The sequence below is a fragment of the Panthera uncia genome, chromosome D1, assembly GCF_023721935.1.
Source record: "Panthera uncia isolate 11264 chromosome D1, Puncia_PCG_1.0, whole genome shotgun sequence".
NCBI lineage: Eukaryota > Metazoa > Chordata > Mammalia > Carnivora > Felidae > Panthera > Panthera uncia.
In genome coordinates, this window is record NC_064808.1 from 89,369,302 (window position 1) to 89,395,494 (window position 26,193).

Genomic DNA, 26,193 nt, shown 5'->3' on the forward strand with positions numbered 1-26,193 from the left:
TATATGCCAGGCACTATGCTAAACATTCTGCATGCATTATTTTATTTAATCTCCACAACAACCCTTAGTATTTATTGGAATCCCCATTTTACAGATGCGAAAACAGGTTCAGAGAGGCTAAGTAACTTGTGCAAGGTCACCAGCTAATAAATGGAACACTGGGGTTTGAACTGAATTTTCTGGAGAGCCCATGCTCTTTAGCACTTTGCTGTGTTTCCTCAAAAACCTCTCTCAAACCCGTGAGTCCCATGCTTTGAAGATCAGGACAGAAGGTGGCCTCTAGTACAGTGTCCCCAAGCTTCTCCTAGAGAAGATAATAGCCAAGACTTACATAGTGCCTTCTACTGTGTCTGAAAGTACTTTACATATATCAACTCCTTTAATTCTACAACAGGCCCCCGAGGTGGGTGCTATAATTTATCCTCATTTTACAGAACAAGAAATGAGGCACAAGGAGGTTAACTTGCCCAAGTCACAGAACTGGGTATCTTCCCAAGAAAGTCAACTCAGGGAACTTTCAACCACCTCCTTTTCTTCCCCTCTATCAGGAAGAAAATCTCTGGTTAATGCCACCTGAAGGGCAAAGTGACCAAGTCTTCCTCTCACTCACAGGAACCTCATTCCTTTGCTCCACCTCCGTGTCATGATTGAAATGTCTGTGGAATGAATGCATAAATGAGCCAAAAGGGGCTCCCTGCCGCTTTCAGCTGAAGCCCTCTGCATCACCCAGAGATGCTCCGCCATCACACTTCCGCCAGCTTGTCTGACTTATCTCTAACTTGATGGAAGTACTTAGGTTCTCCAAGCAGACATGCTCTTCTGGTGCCTTCCATTGATATTTGAAGTTCTTGTGCTTTTAGTTATCTGCTGTCATGAATCATTAGACTTTGTATTGACAGCATCTATAAGCACAGACTTATGCATAGCAGACAAGATAAATGAATGAATACATTTTCATAAGACCCCAGGGTCCTTCCTTATATCCCCTGGTGAATTGTCCTCTATTACCTCAAGTCCTTCTGTGCCAGAAACCTCACTCAGCTTTGTCAGCCTGGATCCAGCTCTCATCCTGCATCCTTGGGTGGTAAAGGCATTCATCACTTTTGGCGTGAGGTCTGAACCGGGTTTGGGTTGGCAGGCATCCCTCAGCTTGCCCACCTGGGTCCCAGTATAGTGGAATGAGGAGCCCAAAAAGTCCAGGGGAATCTTTAGTGTGTTTGCCTGCCCATCCGCTCAGCCACCTGCCTTATGTTTTTATGGAGAATCTACAGTGTCAGGCACCCTCGAGTATCCGTATCGGGAGTTACTGCACGCACACGTCTTGGAGCCTCTGAATATTCATGAGAGAAGCAGAAAGTCCAATGTTAGAGAGGGGAGAAATAGTAATTCATAAATATTAATAAAGGCAGGCCACATGCTGCAAGGAAGGCTCTGAATGCTAACGAGTAGATGACGTCGGGCCGGGCGCGTGCCAGCGGGCGGGTGCCCGAGCGCGGGCGCGCCCCCGAGGGCCCGGGCACGAGCGCGGGGAGGGGGCGGAGGGGGCGGGGTGGAGGAGGGGAGCGGAGCCGGGCGCCGGCCGAGCTGCGGGGGGAGCGCTCGCTGGCTCGCCGCTGCCTCTGCCGCTGCCGCCGCCGCCGCCGCCGCCGCCGCCGCCGCCGCGCTGTGCTCCGGCCGCTCCCCGCGGCCCGTGGATGGGGGTGTCCCGCTGAGCCCCGCGAACCGCCTCCCTCCGCCAGGACCCGCACAGGTGCCGTCGCGGGGGGGCGACCTTAGCCCATACCGACCCACTGCCGTGGGTGGGGGTTGGACGGGGGTGGTGAAGGAGGCCCCGCGACTCGGGTTTCTCCGTCGGCGGGTCGGGGGGGCGCCGCAGCCCCGCGCCCCCAGCCCGTCCCATCCTGGAATCGGAACGAAGGAGCCCCGAGGCCGTCGCCCTCCTGCCCAGCCCTTCATGGGAGTGCAGCGCCCGGGCCGGGAGCTGTGGGATGATGGGCACTTCAAGCATCATCAGATCAGAGCCTTGGCCCCCCAGCCAGGCCTGGCGTGTGTGTGCAAGTGTTGTGTGTGTGTGTGTGTGTGTGTGTGTGTGTGTGAGAGAGAGAGAGAGAGAGAGAGAGAGACAGAGAGAGAGAGACACACACAGAGAGAGACAGAGAGAGAGACACGGGAGGGGCACGGGCGGGTGCGGGGTCAGGCTCATAGGGGCACAGAGGATTCTGGGGCGTTTAAGGGTGTCCGGGCAAGATAACGGTCTCGGGAGGAGGTACAGATCCACTGGCCCACACCACCGGGCAGCGTTCCCCGGTTCCCCCAGCCCCCTATGAGCCTGACCCCGCACCCGCCCGTGCCCCTCCCTGGGGTGCCGAGCCTTTCCCCAGGACCATGCATTCCTGCAGTGTCAGAACCGCTGGCAGCTGCCGCAGACGCTGCGGGAGCAATTGTTTTACTACGGAACAGGTCGGAGAAAGGACGAGGGTGGTGGTGGTGGGGGCGCTGCCCTCCGGTGGGCCCAGGACCCCTTGGGGCTCAGGGGTGCAAGGCTTGACAGAGCCCTGGGGCGGGCGTGTGATCCCAGCCCTCCCTTCTTTCTGCCTATCCCTTCCCTTTTCACTGCTCGACACCCCCGGATCTCCCTGCCACTCCCGTGTCCCGCTCTTGTTTGGCCAAAGGGCCGGGAAGTATGTGTGCGGCCTGCGCGGGATGAGCCCAGTTTTCCCCCTAGCGCCAGCCATTGTGCTGCTTGGAGAAGCCTTTCTTTACCCCAACAGACCCGGGGGGGGTGGAGAGGAGGGGGATGTGAGATGAGGGTGAGTGGAGCAGCAGGAGGGGGGGGGAGGGGGGGGGGGGGGGGGGAAGCGGAACCGCAAAGGGGTTGCTGACTTCTGTGCAACAAAATACTCTCTTTCTGTGGCAGTGGGAAGCTGGCACGATCCTGTATACCGACTGCTTTTGCTGAGTAGCAGTGGGAAACTGCCGTGGATCAGTAGAGGGCAGATTTTAGGGATGAGGTGTGGTGAGGAGATAGAAATCAACTGCTCTATGGGGCAGGTAATAGGAAGAAGGGGGAGATGGAATGGGGCCTCGGTGCAGGTGCAGAGGCCCAGTAGGGGGAGGCATGGTGAATTCTCTACTGCTCCCCCTCCACTCTGCTCAGCTCAGCAAAGCAGGGAGTGAAAATTTGTACTGCAGCCCCAAGCTGCAGCTAGTGCATCGTTATGCTGCAAAGGAGAGGCTTATGTGTTTCCTACAGGGTCTCTGTTAAGCTCAGAGCCTTTTTTTCCTCTTCCAAATTACACCACCTATTGGGAGCCAAAATAAATGCAATAGATTATAGGACATAATCAAACTATAGTCTTGCACTCTGTTCTAGGATAAGAGAAAAAGACAAGGTGACCTTTCGGTGGTTCCCTTTTTCTGCCACTCTTCATGTGTTTTTAAAAAATTGATTTTGGAAGTATAGAGGAAGAGGATAAGCAATCAATTGTATTACCCCTCGCTTTTAAGGGGGGAGGCCTCTAGGATGGGCTGTGAATGAAGACATGGGCGGGCGAGCCAGGATGCAAGGGTAGGACATTTCAGTGGGGGGTGCAAAGGCACCCCACCAAGAGAGAAGAGCAAAAGAAAGTGAGCTAAAGGAAGGAGACAAAGGGCACAGGTTCAAGAAAGGCTGCCAGCCCCAACCCAGAGACCCCTCCTTGAGCCAGGCTCTCACGGCCTCTGCCATAGTCTGGAGTCTTTGTACAAATACCCGGCTCAGTCTGGGTATTGAGTGATATCCAATTCCCAGTGCAGGCTTTCAGTTTTGGTTTCATCTCCAGGTGGTCATTCATGCAGAGCTTCTTGGCTCTTGGGAAGTGAGTTGATGAAAAGAAAGCTGGCTATATTATGGATTGTTCAAATGGCCACGTTTCTGAACTCTAGAGCTGTGATATCCCGTTCTTTTATCATCATCTGGGTGAATCCATTTTCTAGAGGCTGCCTGGGCTGAGCGTAGGTGCTTTGAGCATAACCTTCCTGTTGACAACACCCAAAACTCAATCTTTGTCTTAGATGCTGATTGGATTGCCCTTGGATTTGTTGCTGGTTAATAATATAGTTTGTGCCATTTCGAATTAGTACCCCATTGGTATCACCCATTCATTCTGGCTCCCCCTTCTCTCCTAGAGAAGAGTACAAGTCTAAAGGAAGTGTAAATATCTCTAACATCATGTCTTTCTGAAATGGGGCCAGTGATCCAAGAAGCTTTCACCAAATAAATTGAAAATAGCAGGGGTGCCTTAGTAAAAAAAAGGTGATAAATTTTATTCAGCAGTAGTTCTCCCATTTGATCAGCATGTAAAGCATTGCACATAGACTATCATGGCAGGGGGATTTTGTTTTGTTTTGTTTTGTTTTACTTGAAACACCCTCCCCCTACATTTGCTGTGAAACTAAGTTATCCTCATTTTCCTAAAATCACTGACATTTATCAAACACCACATATGCAATACATTGTGTTTAGCACTGCCAATGATTATTTTCATTACTCTGCAAAATAGCCTTCAGCTTAAATACTGTTTTAATACCTCAAATACCTCATTTTATGGATGAGGAAACCATGACACAAAGAGGCTGATAATTTGCCCAAAGTCTCATCGCTAGGAAGTGATAGGACCAGGATGGGAACCTGGAATCCAGGCTCTTAACCATGACAGAGTCCTGCTCTGGTCAACCCAAATTCCCCATCTGTAAAACCTTCCTTGCTCCCTACTGCACTCTGTGATCTTTTCTCAACTCCCTTTGGCACTCAGGGATGCTTAATCTTTTTTGTGCTATTGGCCCCTTTTGACAATGTAGAGAAATCTATGAGATTCTCCTCCAAATATGTTTTTAAGTGCATAAAATATAGTTATATTCAAAGAGCCCTTTAGGGGTCTGTAGACCCTAGGTGAAGAACGCCTGAGTGGCAATTAGTTGTGTATTGCTTTATAGCTGTGCTGTCCACTCTGGTAGCCCCAAGCGACATGTGGCTAGTCCAAGTGGAAATGTACTGTGAATACACACTGGAGTTCAAAGAAGTAGTATGAAAAGAGAATGTAAAATGTTTCATTAATATTTTAAAATATAGATTACATATTGGAATGCAATCTTTTGGACATATTGGAGTTAATAGAATACATTATTAAAATATATTATTACAATTAAGATTATCAATTACACTAATAAGTTATTAAAATTAACTTCCAGAGCTATTAGCTCCATACCAACACCTTCACTGTAACAAATGAGAAAATTGGAACCCATGATGCTTGTCACTCAGCCACACATTGGCAGGTAGGTCTGTTGGCTCTTGAGCATATGTTATTTCCAAGATGTCATAAGGTCCCAACATGTTGCCTTTGCACACTGTAAATACTCGGGATATATTTTGATGTGATGCAACGGTAATTGGCTTCCTCCCAGTACAATCCTGGTAAGAGCTGTCTGAGTCCCCACCTAGCATGGCCTTTGCCTCACTTACTTAGAGTTTAAGTTTTATAGACAGAGATGGAGAATGGCACTTTCAGGGCAAAACCCGTTATTTTTGCTGTCTGTTCAGTTCTCCTCGGTAGTGGTTCCAATTTAAGCATCTAACTGGATCAGAAATTACACAGACAGGAGAGAAAAGTTTGGTTGCCTTTCCGCATTACAGGGAAGAAAGTGGCATATGTAGAGAAGGGCATGACGGACAGTAATGCTGTGCTGCCTAAAATTGAAAATGAAAAATGTATGTGGGGGACAGATGATCATTTTTCAATGAACACACATTGATTGATTGCCTAGCCGCAGAGCAGTGTGTACAGTAATGATGCAGGATGTCCAGAGGACGTCTGTGCCCTCGAGGAATTTAAATTAAAATTGGGGAAGGGCTTGGATACACACACAGTTGGATAAATCACAGTGGAAGGCAGTGTCTGAAGAGGGCCTGGAGCTCAGGAAATGAAAGTAGGCCTGAGTGTGCAGCTTTCCAGGATGTGGTGTCCAAGATGGTCATGGAGGCTGACCTTGGAGCACATGGGCAGTTGGGTCTATCTCTTTCAGGATAACCAGTCATTTAATCCATTCCTTTAGCCCCAGACATAAGCTCTGTACCTTGGAAAAGCTCAGGTGCTTGTTTTTGAGGGTAGTCATATCTAGGTCCATGCATCCCTATCCCAAACCCTTGGGGCCAGCCATTTTGGAAAGCAGTAATAGAGTGTGAATTCTGCATATCATTTCCTGGAGATTGGGGCAGCAATCAGTATAATTTAAAAAATTATTATTTCTGCAGCAAAACACACACAATGGGATAAATTGAAACCATAAGCAATTTTATATTCGTGTAGATTAGGTTTAGTTGCCAAGTGAGTTTAGGTCAAGTCGGTTTTTGCCACCAAATAAGTTATGAAAGACTTCCGGTTTTCAGAGCACATGGTTAAGGATGTGGACTTATGGCAATAATAATAATAACAATTATTATTATTATAAACAGAGAACATATGGGACAACAATGATGTTTATTATCTGCCAGCCACTGTTCTAATCACTTACCTGTATTTTTACTCCTTTAACCCTTAAGACAATCCCTTGAGGATTATTATTTCTGTCTCGAGAAGAATAAAGAGAAGCACAGAGAATTAAGTAACTTGCTAAGGTCAAGTGTATGATAGCGAGGAAGTACAGAAGTGACGGATGCCTGGAAAGTGGAGTCTTCCTTTTTCAGAGGGATACAGACTAACGGGTTATGTGGTTATGGTTCCTCAGCAGAGGCGGCACAAAAGCCCGGTCCAAGCTCACATTACCTTGTTTGTTTCTTCTAGATCAACGAATCCTGAAAGTCACAGTTGTCCTATTGCTGTGAGAGAATGGAGGCTCCACTGGTGAGTTTGGATGAAGAGTTTGAGGACCTTCGACCCTGCTGCTCGGAGGACCCGGAGGAGAAACCACAGTGTTTCTATGGCTCATCTCCCCACCATCTAGAGGATCCCTCCCTCTCTGAGCTTGAGAATTTTTCTTCGGAAATAATCAGCTTCAAGTCCATGGAGGACCTCGTGAACGAATTTGATGAGAAGCTCAATGTCTGCTTCCGGAACTACAACGCCAAGACGGAGACCCTGGCTCCTGTGAAGAACCAATTCCAGATCCAGGAGGAGGAAGAGACCCTGCAGGATGAGGAGTAAGAAGTCTTAATTGCCCTCTGTTGCTTCAGACATGAGCCCTGTAGTCTGGGGCTCTTTGACATAGAACTCGTGTCTGTGGGTTCATGGCATATCACTTATGCTTTCATGTCAGTGGGGCAGGGCCCTGGTAATTGCTGACATTATTCTATGATGTCCCTTTACAGGGACCTGGAGAGTTTTCTAAAATTGAAATCTTAGAGGAATGAAGACTTTTTAGAAAATAGATTTTCTTAGGTACAAAATAGAATTTTAGGAGCATGATCCATTTTAGGGTCCATCTATCTTCTGTTTCTTTGTATCAGTAGTAATCCACCCAGATATTAGAAATAAGGATCAGAAAAGAAATTAATTAACTGTGATGGAGGAATCTGTCACTGGAACAATTTGCTTCAAGAAACACCAGAATTATGAAAATCTCCAAACTGTTAACAAATCCCCCCTCAGGACTGGAAAATCATCTACAAATGTTAAGATACATCCAAATAAGAAAGCATACAAATTGAACTGACAGCCCAGGGGATTACCTTGGGCCAAAATAAAGGTGATAATTAGGTGACATGGCTTTTGAGTATACAGATTCCCTGTGTCACTTACTAGTCCCCTTTTAGGGTCTTAACAGTAGTCAAGAAAAGGGATTTGAGAAAACTGCTGTTTGAGGAGGGACTAGAAAAAGAAGAGGATAATTTGTAACATAAATTAAAGAAGGGTGTTTTGGGCACTTAGTAAAAATAGGCCTGAATTCCCTGTAGAGATAAAATATGCATCAATTGTTCTTTCTTTTTTAAAAAGGTGAGTTGGTTTTTGTTTTTTGTTTTTTTAATTAAAGCACAGGGACAGGACCCGTGGGCAGGAAGAGCTGCCCCTTGTGTTTGCATTTTATTTTATTTTATTTTATTTTATTTTATTTTAAACATTTATTTATTATTAAGAGACAGAGAGAGACAGAAAATGAACATGGGAGGGGCAGAGAGAGGGGGAGACACAGTATCTGAAGCAGGCTTCAGGTTCTGAGCTGGCAGCACAGAGCCCGACGCGGGGCTCGAACTCACAAGCAGTGAGATCATGACCTGAGCCGAAGTAGGATGCTTAACCGACTGAGCCACCCAGGCGCCCCTATTGTTCTTTATTTTTAAAGTTTATTGATTTATTTTGAGAGATTGAGAGCGAGAGAGCGAGAGAGTGAGAGAGAGAATCCCAAGCAGGCTTTGCCCAATGAGGACGTGGGCTTGAACTCAAGAGCCAAGAGCTGGACCCTTAACCAACTGAGCCACCCAGGCACCCCAAGCATGAATTGTTCTTATGGAATCACACAACAAATGTCAAGTGGTTGTAATGGGACTTGGGAGCAACTGGGCTTTTGGTTTCTCTTTTTATGAACTTGAGTGGCAAGAGTTGCCCATAAATAAGTGGGGTGAAAGGTGTGTCCCAGACAACTAAACCTGACCTGTTTGGGATATAGTTGCTCGCTTGATGACTCTGTGAGTATACAGGGACTCTGTGTCTGTCTTACTATTATATCCCCATGTCTAATAAGGGCTTGGTGTGTCATAAGTATTCAAATAATAGTTTTTGAATGGAATACTGAATGTCGAATGAATTGGGTGAACAATAATAGCTAGTTTTGTAGGCACAGGTAACGGATTTCCAGGTTCACACCATTTCCTTCTTTTCTTTTTAATTAATGTTAGCCTGAAGTCATGATCACAGAGAACATTTTACCCTGGTGACCAGTACTGTAACTGTGGGCTATGTGTTTTAATTCAATTTTAAGTTTCAAACTGATTTTTCTTAAATTCTGAGCCCGTTATTAATTTGTTCACCTCCTGTAAGTCTAAAAAGAATGGCTCTGGGGCTTTATTATACAGCGTATTTTTTCACTATAGTTCATTGCACCAGGCAATGAACTAGAAATACAAAAGACTATGAATTATAATTTTCATACTCTCGCTAACTCACTGTGTGACCTTGGGCTAGTCACTTAACTTTAGTTGACTGCGTGGGTCCTCATCTTTGAAACCTCCAGAGCTCAATCTTGATGAAGCGGGGCTAAGGACTTGGAAAGAACCTAATTTCTTACCTCACCCAGGCTGTGCTCTGAAAATGACATTTTAAGATGCGTCCCATTCCTTTTGCTTCCAACAAATCATTCCTCCCCTATCTAAGCCCCCCTCTGCCTCATTAAGGATGAAGGCCCGGTGAGCAAGTTCTTACTCTCTTCTAGCACATTAGCAGAGGCCACTCAATGTTAATTACCGTCACATGGGATTACTGGTCTCCTCACCCTGATTTTTCTGAGTTGCCTGCCTCATTGACTGCCTCAGCTAAAAGACCAAAGGTTGAATAGTTCCTTAGAGATAAAATACAATTTGGGGCTAGTGTAGAGGGAGGAATCTGGGAAGAGAAAAATTAACACTGTGTTTTCAAGGTGGTCAATGTATTTAAACCTTTCCAACTTAAAAATCAGAGTTAAATTATACACATTGTTTATAGATACCTATCCATATACTTCAACTGTAAAATTATGATGAAGTAAGGGAAAAGATAATTTAATATCTAATCTGGTTGTGATTCTCCTGAGCATAGCTTGTAATAAACTTCCTTAGTTTTGCTAATTGGATGGATATTTCCTCCACAAATGAATTGAAAGTGTGTTGGGTGGGTTAGCAGGACATAATAAAAACATAAAACAAAAGCAGTGAACTTCTCGGTCAAACTAACCTCCTTCAAGAGAGCACAAATCATAAAGCAAGTGTAGTCATTCCTTTTAGAGTTTGGATTTCTCTAGTCCTCCTTTGGAACTATTTTGCTAATAGGGAATTGGCTGAGACGTCAACTTCTCTCTGATTTATCAGGGCATGGAAGTGTTAGGCATTACAAGAGAGTCAAATTTGAATAGATTTTTCCTGGTTTTAAATTTGGATACTCTTCCAGAATCTGCTCTTCGCATATGTGTGATCATCCTTTCCTGTCTCATAAGAGATTGAACTTGGAGGCCAGAGCCTTTCTAGGGGACCGTTACAGAAGGGGAATGGACAATCCTCACCCCACCACCTGCCTCACTGGGATTACAATCCGCCCTCTTACAGGCACCTGTAAGATAAAGAGGGGCCAAACTTGTGAGAACAATCACCATTTCCTGTTCTGCAGATAGAATTATTGGGTGAAAGGTGCTAAAAGTAAGTCTACACAATAAATACATGGTGCGTAGTCAGCCATACTTGAAGGTGAAGTCAAGTAAATGCCACACAACCAGGATATGGTAAGTGGATGGATAGCCGTGATTTGAGGAAAGTTAATTATCCTCTCAGAGGCTCAGTTTCCCCCTATAGAAGGCAGAGGTAGTATTGATTCTATTTCAGTGCTTGAAAGAATCTAAAAAGTTGTTCTAAGTCATTATGTGCTAATAATAATTCCTAAGTCTTAGCAGCGAAAGTGTACTCACATGAACACACATCGAAATGTGGCTGTTGGCTTTATTGGACACGAGACACTGGATAAGGGCAGTAGCCAACCTGGAGGGGATTAAGGGAAATGTTATCAAATTGGAATTCTAATAAGCCCTTTAGGCTAGCTGCCTACCATGTTGTCAAGAACAGACGGGTGTGGAGGGGGGCAGGATTCATGTAGCCTTGATGGCTACATGATTGCCAGTAGACCCAGATCTTTGTGTATGTGCGTCTTGTCACAACCCATTCTGTTGGGTGTGTTCATCCGGTGCCAGCTTCCCTTTACAAATCCCCAGCCCTGTGTGGTGAAAGATAGCTTAGTCAGTTCCATAGGCACCTGAGCCCAGGCTATAAAACAGCCATAGGAAAAGAATTTTCTGTCACTATAGGGGCTGAGAGAGCAAATTGAATCGCGGGTGCCATGGCAGCAAAAGCCAGGAATTGAGGCGACCTGTTTAATCTTGGCTCTTTGATAACAGATATAGGAGATAACATTCAGAGTCTCCTTCCCTCAAGATAAGAGCGAGTGGCAGGACACTTCTCGGGGAAAGTAGGATTTCACAGTCCACCTCAGGGTGACTATAAAAGGGAATATGTTCATGCCCAAGGCCCCTGCTCAGGATAGAACAGATAGCCTCTCTGCGGGGGGTGGGGGTGGCGTCTAGGAAGAAAAGCCCTTCCCATTCTCTTCCTCACAGAAAGCTTTGTGTTTTTCCCTCCCACCACCCGGTCTGCTCTGGCTGCCAGGCTGCCGCTAGTGTTCTGCCTTCGCCTTCCATTTAACCTTCACTGGGGCTGGAGAGATAGACAGGAAGCAGTCATGCACCCCGCTGCCCCTGCCATTCCTCCTTTTGTAGCCTGATGAAAGCGCTATGTCCAAGAATAATGTAGTTAGAGATCTTTCACGCAGAGCTGGTTTCTGAATTGCTGTTCTAGCTTGTGATTGGGAACTTGGTATATTACTCTGATGCCCGTGCCCGAGCCAGTCACAAAATGATAAAGACTTGGGATAGTTTTGTGGTTAGGAATATAGGGCTCTGTAGCCGTATGGCCTGGTTACAAATCCCACCTCTGTCATTATTGGCTGTGTGACCTTAGACAGGTTAACTGACTTGTCTGTTTTAGTTTTTTTTTTTTTTTTTTTTTTCCCGCCTTAGGATCTGCCTTACAGAGTTGTGAGGATTGAATGAATTAATTCACACAAAGGTTTAGAAGAGAGTACCTGACTTATAGTAAGTGGCCATTAAGTAGTGACTGCTAGGGTTAGTATTGGATAAAGAGTACTTCAGAAAAGAAGAAAATCTGGACAAAACAGGAAAGAATGAGGATGGCTCGAAATCCCGAGGAGAAAATGGTGTAGGGAATTGTCATAAAAATCTAGAGTTAGAAGGTGAAATCCAGAGTATGTCAGTCAAGGCCCACATGAGAAAAACCGCCACTCCCTAAATAATTTGAGAGAGCCCCCCAGTTATCATTTGAAGGACAGAAACAGTTTCAAGGTCATTGGAAAGCGTGCAGTTCATTAAAAGTCCCAGCTTCCAGCCAGCCTAGGAGAGACACAAAAGGCTCCCGCCTATTTTGGGCTTTGCTGAATTTTATTTTTCCAGGCACTTGCTGCAGGGACAAATCCGAAGGTCAGTGCTTGCATGCTTGTTGTTGATTCTTGCGGCAGAGAATGTAATGCAAGGAGGAGTCTGGCCTTCCCCCACTGGGTGTGGTGCTTGGAGTTTTGTCTTGGACGTAGCAAATCATCTTTGCCTCTTGGCTGTATGGTGCTACCGAGACTTGCATTTAGCATTAGGCTGGATTAATGAAGCTCTAATAGTGCCTGATGGAGATTGGATTATCACCCGTGTTTAAGAAGCAGACTAAAATCCTGCTGAATGGATGTCTAATGAACACTTGATGAGTCCTCTCAAAGTGCTTGCTTGTAATTGCAGGAAAATAATGAGTCAGCGGATAACCCAAGCACTGCTATTAAATTGTGCTTTCTTGAGCTCCTTTAATGTGTTGCATCGCCGACTGTATGCTTTGTGCACTGGGAAAGTCTCCTTGCTCTATGCCCATGCATCATATATTATTCCCGATTTGACATATGCTAAGAGAACTCGCCTCTCCTAATGTCAGCTGTCTGTGTTCTTGTCCCCCTTGCACTTACCTTTTCAGCGTCTCACACCGTATTCTGTCATGTTTTGAATTTGATCCACATATATACATATTTGCTTACTTTTAAATGGCTGCTTCTTCATGTGAGTCTGTCTAAATACAATTTACCTTCTTATACCTTGTTTGACATGCATAGGCACCTGAAGGATATTGCATAGAGCCCTCATTTATCCTTAGCTAATATTAACTCAAGTGCCACTGGCTTCCACGGATGACATTATTTTAGGAGCTTGGTTTACTGATTTACATTAATCTCTGGATGTTGACTCCTTTGTTTATTTTCCTGTGTGTGAGAGTTTGTGACTTTAGGATTTTCCCCCAACCCCTCCTTTTCTCCCCCCCAAAGAAATATTGCTGAAATAAGAGAATTAAATGACACAAATTATAGAAAAGTTTTTCTTATAATGTACGTATCAGAACTTTTTAAAGCCATGTAATAAAGGGACCCCCCATCTTCCCTCACTACAACCCAATTGTTAGAGGTGTATTGATCGGTTCCTTTCATACATTTGCCTTGCAGTGTCCATGATGGAGACAGGGAACACTTACACTCTACTTTGCTGGAGCTGGGGGAGTATGCCACCACGGGCTCGCTAGAACATTTTGGGTAATTAGTAAGCGTTAACAGCATTGACATTATCCCTTTAGTTACATTAGATGTCAGGGAGTTAATTCTTGACCATTTAGATTGCAGGCCTCTGAAATTGAAATGCATCTAAACTCTATGGTGGCCGTGATCTCAAAGAGATTCAGCCAGAAAATCTGCCCAGATATCCATCTGTCGATTACCTACCTACCAACTTACATCACTATCTTCCTCTTTCTCCCTCTTTCTCTCTCACTCTTCTTTGCCCACAGAAAAGGAAAGGAAACATGGGCATTTCTTAGGTTCATGAGTCATGAACCATTTGGTTGAGGGGCAGATTTATTTTCAGGGGCAATCTATTTATTGCCTGAGGTGGTTTGATTGTAGACTCTAGCATTTGTGTCTCAATGGTGAGAAATTCCTCTTCTCTTAAGCAAACACCTTTTAAGCTTCAGTTCCTGACCAGGGCCCATTCTCTTGGCTCTTTCTCTCCTGGTAGTGCCTCTAATTCAGTTTTTAAGCTGCTTTGCTCTTGCATGCTGGAAGGCAGATGATCTCAGCCTGGCACACACAGAAGCCTCTCTCCTCCCCTGGCCCAGCTCTTCCTTCCTCCAGGCGGGGCCAGGCCACAGATGTGTGCTAATGAGAGCTTCTCTTTGTTTACAGGGTTTGGGATGCTCTGACAGACAATTACATCCCTTCACTCTCAGAAGACTGGAGGGACCCAAACGTGGAGGCTCTGAATGGCAACAGCTCTGACACCGAGGTACCTCTCTGGGGCCCCTTACTTGATAAGGCTTGAGAAGATGTGGATTCCAGTTAGAAAAACATTCATTAATTCAACAGTCTTACCCATTAGGTAACGAAGCTCACCCATAGCTCCAAAACATTGCTGGTAAGACAGGAGTTACGGAGGAGGTGAAGAATTAGATGAGGGGACATCCAGTGTCTGTGAGGTGATTCGAATGGCCGTCTGTAAAAAGTATAAATGCAAATTACTCTGTTGTTGATCTGTGTACTGCAACATGCAAAACAAGGTGGTCTGAAGAGGAGGAGAGTGACTATCACAGGCTTCTCATGTTCAAATAATAATGGTTTAAAAAGAATCAGGTTTTCCTATCCAAAAGGAAGAGTTCAGCCTCACCAAACACAAGATGGCAGGTGCTGATAGATTTGTGGCAAACTCAAAGCCTGGCTAATGGCCAGAGTTGGGGCCTAGACATTAGTGAGGTGGCCACTCAGTGGGGAGTGGCCAATGAGACGTTTATAGACTCGACCGAGAAGCCGTTCTTGTGGCTGAACCAGAGTCACATTCTGTGCTTACTGATGCCAAAGAAGAAGGTGGCCTAAGGGCTTCTGAATGAAGAGAATACTTATTTTTCTGTTGATCTGCATAGGCTATGGGGAGTGACCTTTCAGAAGATCCAAATGACCCCTCCTAGCTGAATCTACATATAGGAAGGTAAAATTATTTAATGGCTTTGTCCACACTAAAAGCCAATTTCTGCCTTGCTTGGTTTTCTAGTTTCAGCTATAAGGAAATTTGACGATTTCTTATCACGAAGGGCTGTCACAGCCCTGTGGGCTCAGCAAATGAGGGAAAGGAAGGTGGATCTAATCTTCATAGGTGCTCCAGAATTGAGTCCAAGTGAAAAAGCAAGAGAGAAATTTCTGCAGATCATTGCCCAAAATAGCACAGCAAAAAGATCAGCAGTTGCCTGATTGGTTGAAAAGGTGGCTGTATATCCTTCTTAACTCTTCTAATAATTAGCAATCCCGAAATCTCAAAACTTCAAGGTTTCATTGAGTGGGACAGGTAAAATGGTGACTTCAAGACTCGGAGATTTGATGCAAGCCTACTCATCGTGGCTATAGGAGGCTGTGTCTCAGTTCCTGTTTTGATTCCTGACTGCTCATTTTCTCTTGCAATGCTTATATGTATCCTTATCCCAAATGCAAAGGACAAGGAGGCAACCATGGACTAAATCTAGTTACTGAAATGAAATCAGGCCCGTCACGGTGCAAAAGGCAGATTTCGCTTTATCTCTTTGGCTCCCTTTCCAACTAATTTTGTGGATTAAGCCAAAGGATGTATAAGACCGACTGCCCTTCAGAAGGACTCTAATTTATCCTCATTTGCAGATTTCCCTCAAGAGGGTTAATATTTCAGGGCAAATTGAATGGCCCCGAGAAGGATGATCTTGAGTTCCACTCCTTGTAGAATTTCTTCCATCTAACCCATGGGAAAATGACAGGGTAGCAGAAGTGGATGGATTAAGGCTGTTTTATTTCATCTCCTTTATTATCTGGATTCATTACAGTAGAAGCTCTTTTAACTGACCTCAGTTTAAATGATTTGCTAGATTAACCAGTGCTCTGTACTTTTATAAAAGAGCGACTGACCCAATGCCCTTGGCTTGCCGAATGCACACAGCTGGTAGGCTTCTTCTAGCAAGCCCTCGTAGCTCCTCTTCTACTTAAGTGGTTCATTGCCAAGAATCAGGCGTGTTTGTTCTTGAACGTCTTTATCCTTGTCCTTCTGACTATAAGTGATATAATCAGAATTATGGAAACTGTTGGATTGTGACAGCAAAGAGAATCACATTTTGCATTTGGAAGATCAAATAACACATGTACATGGCTTTAAGAGTCAGATAATACTTTAGAAATATTATAAGACCTTAAAAACCACCCCAGCAGCTCCTGCCTTATCTTTTCCCTATTGCATAGAGCCAACCACTTTTTTTTTTCACATTTATTTACTTATTTTGAGAGGGAGAGTGGGGGAAGGGCAGAAAGAGAGGAAGAGGGAGAATCCCAAGCAGGCCATGTGCTGTTGGCATGGGGCCCAACAAAGGGCTAAAACCCACAAAGAGTGAGCTTATGACCTGAGCCGAAACCAAGAGTCCGTCAGCCAACTGACTGAGCCACCCAGGCGCCCCGAGGCAACCACTTTGATTTCTTTTGGCATATATCTCAAATTTCCTAAGTAATACATTTATATTGCTGTTTGATGATTAAAATAAACAGTTTTTGGCTGTTATCTATTAACTTTGCATGATGGAAGATAAGTTTAATTCTTATACACCACTTCAAATACTCACACTTAGCTTTCTCATAGGATTGTCACCAATTTATATAGTGAAATCAATACTCAAAATATATACCGTTGTAACTATGTAAATACTATTTCTTACTGAATCATGTAGTGTTGTATAAAAATATTTCCTTTCTTATACCACTTTTTGTTTAACCCGGAGTAAAGACTTGACTTTGTTTTTTGTTTTGCTTAGTTTTCTGTATATCTATTTATCAGTAGTTCAATCCCAAATGGAGTGAAATTTAAATCTCACAATATGGTTAAATAAATCAGATATTCTATCAATTCAGAATTTTTTTTTTGTTTTTTGTTTTTTGTTTGGTCTTGAAGCATCCAAATTAGTACTGTCATCTTTCTGCTATGAACTAGTCTGGTTGTATTCTAGATCTGATGCCCAGCTGTTGTCCCTGGGACTTGCCTTCACCTTCATCCTGGGGATCCTTCCTGACTCTCTCCCTGCCTTCTGACTGCCATAGTTTTTTATCTTTCTGGGTTTATTTCCTTGGTTTGTGGGGAAAAAAATCGGTATATTCTGAGAAAGGGTACAGAAGAATATCTTTTTTAGAATCTACGCGAATGTCTTTATTCTCCTGTCATGTACTTGGTTGAGAGTTTGACTTGATAGTTAATTTAGGTTGCAAAAAGTTTTTTTTACTCAGAATTCTGAAGACATTGTTCTCTTATCTTCCAGCTTTCACTTGCTGTTGAGAAGCCCTCAAATTCATTCTGATTCTCCTTCTTTTATATGTGACTAGCTTTCAGGATGTTCTTTTTTCTTTCTCATTTGAAATTTTCCAGTGATGTGCCTTGTAGTGTGTGCCCCCCCCCCATTCATTCTACATTATACTTAGTGGGCCCTTTCAACCTGGACTAAATTGTGGCATGTTTTCTTGTGTTATTTCTCTGAAGATTAATTATTTCTGTTTTCTGCCTCTATTGAGATGATTACATGTGTAGTTTTATCCTTTATTATGTTAATATGATAAATTACATTAATTGATTCTCAAATATTAAGTCAACTTTGCGTTCTTGAGATAAATCCAACTTGGTCATGGTGTATTATTCTTTTATTTCATTTCATTTTATGGTTTTCTTTTTTTCTCATAGCTTTACTGAAGGATGATTGGCATATGATAAATGGCACATATTAAAGTGTTCAATTTGATAAGTTTTGACATATGTATACATCTGTGAAACCATCATCACAATCAAGATACTGAACATTTCCGTTACTACTCTCTTTCACCCTCCAATCTCCAGGCAACCCATTTCTGTCACTATAGATTAATTTGCATTTTCTAGAATTTCCTATAAATGGAGTCATGCAGCATGCACTCTTTTTTTGGGGGGGGGGCAGGTCTGGCTTTTTTTTTTAATGTTTATTTTTGAGAGAGAGAGAGACAGAGCACGAACGGGGGAGGGGCAGAGAGAGGGAGAGGGAGACACAGTATCTGAAACAGGCTCCAGGCTCCAAGCTGTCAGCACAGAGCCTGACGTGGGGCTCAAACTCAGGAACGGCGAGATCATGACCTAGGCCGAAGTCGGACACCCAACCGACTGAGCCACCCGGACGCCCCCTGGTTTGGCTTTTTAAGACTCAGTATAATTGTTTGGATAGTCATCCATTTTGTTGTTTGTATCAATGGTTCATTCTTTTTTATTGCAGAGGGGATTCCATTATATAGATATACCATAATTTGCTTATTCATTCACCTGTTGATGGACATTTAGGTTGTTTCCAGTTTTTGAATATTGCAAATAAAGCTGTTATGAACATTCTTGCCTAAGTCTTTTTGTGGACATATGTCTCTGTTTCTCTTGGGTAAAATAACCTATGAGTGGAACGTCGGGGTCATATGGTAAGTGTATGTTTTGCTTTTTAAGAAACTGTCAAACTGTTTTCCAGTTTGAGAGCTCCAGTTATTCAACATCCTCACCAACACTTGTTATAGATGGCCTTTTATTTTGTTGTTTATTTTTATAATATTTATTTATTTTTGAGAGAAAGAGCTACAGGGTGTTGAGCACGTTTGCGAGTAGGGGAGGGTCAGAAAGAGACGGAGACTTTTACATTTTAGACATTTGAGTAGGTATATGGAGTGTCTTATTTGGGTTAAATTTGAATTCCCTTAGTAACATATGATATGGAGCATCTTTTCATGTACTTATTTACCATCTGTGTATCTTCTTCAGTGAAGAGCGCATTTAAATCTTTTGCCCACTTTCTTAATGTGGTGTTTGTATTCTCTTTAAATAGTTATTATTCTTTTTTTAAAAATTTTTAAATGTTTTTATTTATTTTTGAGAGAGGGAGACAGAGCATGACTGGGGGGAGGAGCAGAGAGAGAGGGAGACACAGAATCCGAAATAGGCTCCAGGCTCTGAGCTGTCAGCACAGAGCCTGACGCGGGGCTTGAACTCACGAACCGCGAGATCATGACCTGAGCTGAAGTCAGACACTTACCGACTGAGCTACCCAGGCGCCCCTAAATTGTTATTATTCTTTACATTAGAAGATAAAATGAGGCATACTAAATTTTTAAGAGTTTACTTGAGTAAGAATCAAATAGGACAGTGCCAAAGCTAAAGTGGTTAGGAGTGTTCCACCAACAGGAGCTACAGGAAAGACTTTTATATAGAAAAGGTAGAAGCAAAGAAGGAAATTGATTAACTATAGCTTAAGTGGTTGTATTATTTGGGAAAGGCCAGTTGGCTGTTTGTGATTGGTTGTTCTTTGGTTTGAATTCTTAACCTTGAGGCATTAGAGACTTAGATTTTGGTTTGCTTAGTAGGCTTCTAAGTCATTGAAACCACATCACTCTAATGGCCTCCTTGTTTAATTAATTTAACACATATATTCTAGACATAAGTCTTAAGTCCTATGTTTTGCAAATATCTTCTTTTTGTCTATGCTTTTTAACTTTCTTAACCTTATCTTTTGAAGGCCAAATGTTTTTTAAATGTGATCAATCCCAATTTATTGATTTTTTTTCTTTTATAGTTTGTGCTCTTTGTGTAGTATTTATTTATTTGTTTATAATTTTTTTAAATCTTTATTTAATATTTTGAGAGAGAGAGACAGAGCACAAGTGGGGGAGGGGCAGAGAGAGAGCGAGACCCAGAATCCAAAGCAGGCTCCAGGCTGTCAGCTGAGCTGTCAGCACAGAGCCTAATGTGGGGCTCAAACTCATGGACTGTGAGGTCATGACCTGAGCTGAAGTTGGATGCTTAACTGACTGAGCCACCCAGGCACCCCCTCTTGCGTAGTATTTAAGAAGTCACTGAGATTTGTTCTTAAGTCTTCTGGAAGTCTTATAGTTTTAGCTCTTCTGTGGTTTGTGATTCATTTCAAGTTAGCTTCTATATATGGTGTGAGGTAAGGGTCAAAGTTGGTGTGTGTGTGTGTGTGTGTGTGTACGTGTATGGCTATCGAATTGTTCTGATACTACTTATTGGAAATATTGTTCTTTCCCTATTAAATTGTCTTGGCACCTATGTTGAAAATCAATTGACCATATATGTGTGGATCTATTTCTGAATTCTTTATTCTGTTTCATTGCTGTGTGTCTATGCCAATACCATGCTGTATTCATTACTGTAGCTTTGTAATAAGTCTTGATATAAAGTAGGACAGCTGACCCTTGAACAACATGGGTTTGACCTGCGTGGGACCACTTACATATGGAGTTTTTTTTGTAAATACAGTATAGTACTGTAAATGTGTTTTCTCTTCCTTATGATTTTCAATAACATTTTCTTCTCTCAAGCTTACTTTATTATAAAAATACAGTGTATAATACATATAACATACCAAATATATGTTAATCAACTGTCTATATTATCAGTAAGGCTTCCATCAACAGTAGGCTACTTTTAGTTAAGTGTGGGGGAGTAAAAAGTTACATATAGATTATCACTGTGCAGGGCATTGGTACCCATAACCCCTGCATTGTTCAAGGGTCAACTGTATAAGTCTTTCAACTTTGTTCTTTTTTTCCAAAGTTGTTTTGGGTATTTTATTTTATTTACTTTTTGTTTTTATATTTTGTAAAGTTTATTTATTTATTTTGAGGGAGGGAGGGCAGAGAGAGAGGGAGAGATAGGATCCCAAGCAGGCTTTGTGCTGTCGGTGAGGAACCTGATGCAGGGCTCGAACTCACAAACTGTGAGGTCATGACCCAAGCTGAAATCAAGAGTCAGATTCTTCACCAACTGAGCCACCCAAGAGCCACTCTTTTGGCTATTTTAGGTCTTTTGCATTTCCATATAAATTGTGGAATCAGCTAATCAATTTCTATAACTTGCTGAAAATTCAACTGTGATTGTGTGTTAAATCCATAGATCCATTTATGTAGGTAGATCAATTTATTATGTTAATGTGATGTATTACATTAATTGATTTTCAAATATTAAAGCAACCTTTCATTCTTAAGATAAACTCCACTTAGTCATGATATAGTATCGATTTTACATAATGTGGGATTTGATTTGCTAATATTTTATTAAAGATTTTTGCATCTATGTTCACAAGGAATCTTTTTCTGTAATTTTCTTTTATTGTAATGTCATAACATGAATTGGGAATGTTTCTACTTTCTGAGTTTGTCTTAGACTGGTATTATCTCTTCCTTACATATTTGATAGACTACACCAGTGAAACCATCTGAACCAGGTGTTTTCTCTGTGGAAGATTTTTGGTTACACATTCAATTTCTTTAATAAATGTAGAGGGGACAGGGCGCCTGGGTGGCTCAGTCGGTTGAGTGATCAACTTTGGCTCAGGTCAGGATCTCGCAGTTTGTGAGTTCGAGCCCCGCATCAGGCTCTGTGCTGACAGCTCAGAGCCTGGAGCCTGTTTCAGATTCTGTGTCTCCCTCTCTCTTCCCCTTCCCCACTCATGCTCTGTCTCTCTCTGTCTCTCAAAAATGAATAAACGTTAAAAAAATTAATTAAAAATAAATAAATCAATAAATGTAGAGGTGTTCAGATTTTCCATTTCTTCCCAAGCTGATTTTGGTAAATAGTGTTTTTCAAGGAATTTGTTCATTTAATCTAAATAATTGAATGTATTGACCACAAAGTTGTTGATGATATGTTCTTATTATTTAATGTCAGTAAGATCTATAGTGATGGTCCTCTTTTTATTTCTGATCTGCTAATTTGTGTTTTCTTTCTCCTTCTCTCCCTCTCCCTCCCATCCTCTCTCTTAAGTCTAATGATGGGTTTGTCACTTTTACTCATCTTTCCAGAACAGCACTTTTAGTTTTCTTTTCCTCTGTTGTTTGTTCATTTTCTCATTTGTTGATTTCTTTCCTTAACTTTATTATTTCCTTCCTTACACTGACTAGGGTTTTACTAAGCCCTGTAAGGTAGGAGCTTAGATCAGATTTTAAACTTTAAAAATAATTGTCTTAGTCCACTCGGGCTGCTATGACACAATACCACACACAGGATGGCTTATAAACAACAGAGATTTACTTCTCACAGTTAAGAAGGCTGGACATCCAGGGTGCCAGCATGATTAGGTTCTGGTAAAGGCCCTCTTCTGGCTTACAGACTGTCAATTTCTGGCTGTGTCCTTATTGGTACAAGGGATCTCAGGAGCTCTGTGGAGCCTCTTTTCTAGGGTACCAATCCCAGTCATGACGGCTCCACCCTCATGACCCAAGCAAATCCCTGAGTGCCCACCTTTAATACCATCACATTGAGCATTAAGATTTCAACATGTGAATTTGGGGAGGACACAAGCATTCAGATCAGCAATGCCATGAGCATCTTAAAGTAATAAAATTTCCTTTCAGCATTGCTTTAGCTGAATCCCATAGTTTTGATATGGCATGTTTTTGTTAACCTTCAGCTTGAAATATTTTCTAATTGCTCTTGTGATTTCTTCTTTGACCTATGGGTAATTTAGATGTATGTTGCTGAATTTCAAAATGTTTGGGGATTTTATAGTTATCATTTTGTCATTGATTTCTAATTTAGTTTTGGCAAGAACACAGTCTGTACAAATTCAGCCTTTTAAAATATATTGGGATCGATATATGGCTCAGCATATGTTGTATCTTAGGAATGTACTATGTGCCATTGAAAAGAATGTATATTCTGTAATTGTTGGTTGCAATGTTCTATAAAGATCAACTAGATTAAGTTGGTTTAAGTGTTGTTGAATTCTTCTATATCTTAACTGATTATTTTGCCTGTTTATCCACTACAATTTGGTTTTTGGTTTTAATTTTTATTATTGAAGTAAAATTGACATATAACATTAAATTAGTTCTTTTTTCAGGTACACAACATAGTGAGTTGACAATTTTGTACATTATGCAATGCTCACCATGATAAGTGTGGTTATCATCTGTCACTATATAGTGTTATTACAATATTATGGACTATATTCCTTTCCTGTGCTTTTCATCTCCATGATTGATTGATCGATTGATTCATTTATTGTAAGCTCTATGCCCAACGTGGGGCTTGAACTCATGACCCCAAGATCAGAAGTCATATGCTCTACCAACTGAGCCAGCCAGGTGGCCCCCCCGCCCTGATTTGTCTGCTTTATAACCAGAAGTTTGTACCTCTTTAGCTATTTGCCCATTACCCCCACCAATCTTCCCTCTGGCAACTATCAGTTTGTTCTCTGTATTTATGAGTGTTTCTATTTTTGGTTGTTTTGTCTTTCAGATTCCACATATAAGTGAAATCATGGTATTTGACTATCTCTGACTTATTTCACTTAGCATAATACCTTCTAGCTCCATCCATATTGTCACAAATGGCAAGACCTCATTCTTTTCTTTTAATGTTTTTTTTTTTTTTTTTTTTTTTTTTGAGATAGAGAGACAGGGAGAGTGAGTGTGTGTGCACGTGTGCGAGTGCACAAGTAGGGGAGGGGCAGAGAGAGAGGGAGACAGAAGATCTGAAGCAGGCTCTTCTGCACTGATAGAACAGAGCCCGATTCGAGGCTTGAGCTCATGAACCACGAGATCGTGATCTGAGCTGAAGTCGGATGCTTAACTGACTGAGCCACCCAGGTGCCCCAAATTCTCATTCTTTTGTATGGCTAAGTAATATTCCATTGTATATATATATATATATATATACACCAGATCTTCTTTATTCATTCATCTATTGATGGACACAGGTTGCTTCCATATCTTGGCTATTGTAAATAATGCTACAATAAACATAGGGGTGCATATGTCTATTTGAATTAGTGTTTTCATTTTCTTTGGGTAAATACCTGCCAGTGTAATTACTGGATTGTACGGTGTTTCTATCAGTCCTTTTACTTTTCACCTGTTCCTGTCTTTATGTTTAAAGGGTGTCTTTTATAGATTGCATATAGTTGAGGTTTTTTTTTTTATTATTATTCTTATTTTTGAGAGAGAAAGAGAGAGAGCCGGGGAGGGGCGGGGAGCGGGGACTCTTCCATGCCATCAGCGTAGAGCCCAGCCTGCAGCTCCATCCCACGAACCATGAGACCATGACCTGAGCTGAAATCAAGAGCCAGTTACTTAATTGACTGAGCCATTCCGGCACCCTCATCTTTTATATTTAGTCTGAAAATGATGACGTGTGCTTTTTCGTTCATTGGGTTTAATTCATTTGCATAGTGTTTAGTCCATTAACACTTAAAGTAACTTGAATAGTTTGTGTTTTTTTTTTTTTTTAAATGTTTATTTATTTTTGAGACAGACAGAGACAGAATGTGAGTGGGTTAGGGGCAGAGAGAGAGGGAGACACAGAAGCAGGCTCCAGGCTCTGAGCTGTCAGCACAGAGCCCAACGTGGGGCTCGAACTCGGAGCTGTGAGATCATGACCTGAGCCGAAGTCAGACGCTCAACTGACTGAGCCACCCAGGCGCCCCAAATAGTTTGTGTTTAAATGTATGATCTTGCATTTCTGTTTGTCCTCTCTGGGTTTTTGTTGTTGTTGTTATTCCTCTGTTCCATCTTCCCTGCCTTCTTTTGGGTTAATCAAATTTGTTTGGTATTCCATTTTATTTCTTCCATTAGATTTTAGCTATACCTCTTGGTGTGTGTGTTTCTGGTTTGTTTCTGTTTTTGTTTTTTACTGACTTCTTTAACGATTATACTCTGCATTATTAAGTTATCATAGTGCATTTAGGATTAATATTACGCTACTTCACATAAAATGTAAAACACTTTCTGCAGTATCAGTATATTCCTGTTATCCTCTGTGCTATTGTTGTCATATATTTTATTGCAATCCATATTATGTACCCCGCAACACAAAGTTTTTATGTTTTGCTTTAGACAGTTAGTTGTCTTTTAAAGAAATTAGGAGAAGGAAAAAAGCATAAATTTTTAATATTTACCATTTTTGGTATTATTTGTTCCTTCCCGTGGGTCTGATTTTTAATCATTTCCTTTTAGGCCAAAAAACTTTCTATAGGATTTCTTGTAGTGTTAGTTCACAGGTGGCAGATTCTCAGCTTTCATTTATTTCATGTTTTCCCTTCTTTCAATGGTCACAGCCTTTCACTGTCTATGCCCAGTGCCTCAAAACAATTGGCTCATAGATTTTTTCCAGATTTGTAGTTGTATGTGGCTGAAGCGGTAAGTCCAATACTAGCTACTCTTTTGTGGCTGAGAGAGACCATCTCTTGTGTTTTTGTGTTTTGGAATTTGTTTTATTCAAGTGTTGGACTTAAAATGATCTTCTGCTTTTTCTACCCTCCCATTTTCTATCCACTTATTTTGCTTTACTCTCTCGGTGATTTTCTCAACCTTATCTTCAATTCTTCTTTTGAAAATACAGATTTTGCTACTAAAATTTTAGTGCCTAAGAGCTCTTTCTTATTGTTTTTTTTTTTTCTTTAATTAATTCTACTAAAAAGACCATGTTTCAAGGAAGCAGTGTTTTCTTGATGTCTTTCTGAGGGCAGTAATGATAGGAAGGAGTTTCTTCTGCCCTCTGTATTGCTTTTGATTTGCTTTTCCTATGTATTTGTTTCAGTCCCTGTCTTTCATGTTGGGGATTGTCTGCAAATGTTTGACAGTCCTTGGGCATAATTTCATATTTAAAAGTGAAGCTAGACTCATTGAGCTCTTCCTTTGGGGCAGGTCTTATCTCCTGCTGCCCCCACTGTAGTGATCAGTAAGGACCTGGTCATTTTTTTTGGAGGCCCCAAATATTGACATGTATCTATAGGTCTTTTTTCTTGGGCAGTGTAATAGAAATGTGCTGGTTAGTGACTTGAGTCATGTTTTGCTTGAGGAGGATAAGCCTGACTGCCAGTGTCCTTAGAGCCTAATAAGGGCAGGAGGGTCTTGGTGAGTATGTAGACTTTCACTTAATCCCTCTGTTTGGGGCAAGATCCCTCACCCCTGCTTTCAGGTGGCCACGGGTATCTTGAGTCCAGGGCCTCCTAGTTCAACCTTTCCAGAGTAAAATCTCCACTTCTTTTAATGGTGAGAGGGCGGTAGTTGCCCTTCTATGTGGGAAGGGAGAAGAGACCCGGGGTCTTGCTGCTCCTATGAAGAATCCCAGCAGATCCTTCTTTTTGCAGCCCCACCTCCCAGTACCACCTGAAGTCTCCAATTCTGAGTCTTTCAGCATCTTTGGGGTAAAAGCACTTACTTTGGGAAGCCTCCTCCTACAGAGCTTACTCCTGTAGCCTGCTAGCTCAGCATCTGCTTTCTAGCATCTCCTTTGCTGTTGTCTTTACTCTGGTTTGTTTTGTTC

The 26,193-nt window shown here is 42.2% G+C and overlaps 1 protein-coding gene, 1 long non-coding RNA gene and 1 other non-coding gene across 4 annotated transcripts in view; 2 read left to right on the plus strand and 1 right to left on the minus strand.

The window, feature by feature from the left end:
* Positions 1 to 1,598: 1,598 nt before the first annotated feature.
* The window catches only part of FEZ1 (fasciculation and elongation protein zeta 1), a 43,497-nt gene continuing 18,902 nt past the window's right edge, over positions 1,599 to 26,193 (plus strand). The window contains exons 1-3 of one of the 2 annotated variants that reach the window (XM_049654808.1): positions 1,599 to 1,750; positions 6,822 to 7,177; positions 14,046 to 14,145. In XM_049654808.1, coding sequence (XP_049510765.1) covers positions 6,867 to 7,177; positions 14,046 to 14,145 — 411 coding nt within the window. In that variant the 5' untranslated portion in view covers positions 1,599 to 1,750; positions 6,822 to 6,866. The remainder of the gene's footprint in view (positions 1,751 to 6,821; positions 7,178 to 14,045; positions 14,146 to 26,193) is intronic. The other variant, XM_049654802.1, reaches the window with a different exon arrangement.
* On the plus strand, positions 10,566 to 13,376 carry LOC125939437 (uncharacterized). The gene is made up of 3 exons (XR_007463054.1): positions 10,566 to 11,859; positions 12,235 to 12,261; positions 13,314 to 13,376. It is a non-coding gene; the product is annotated as an uncharacterized LOC125939437 (long non-coding RNA).
* TRNAR-UCU (transfer RNA arginine (anticodon UCU)) lies at positions 22,942 to 23,014 on the minus strand. Its single transcript has one exon. It is a non-coding gene; the product is annotated as a tRNA-Arg (tRNA).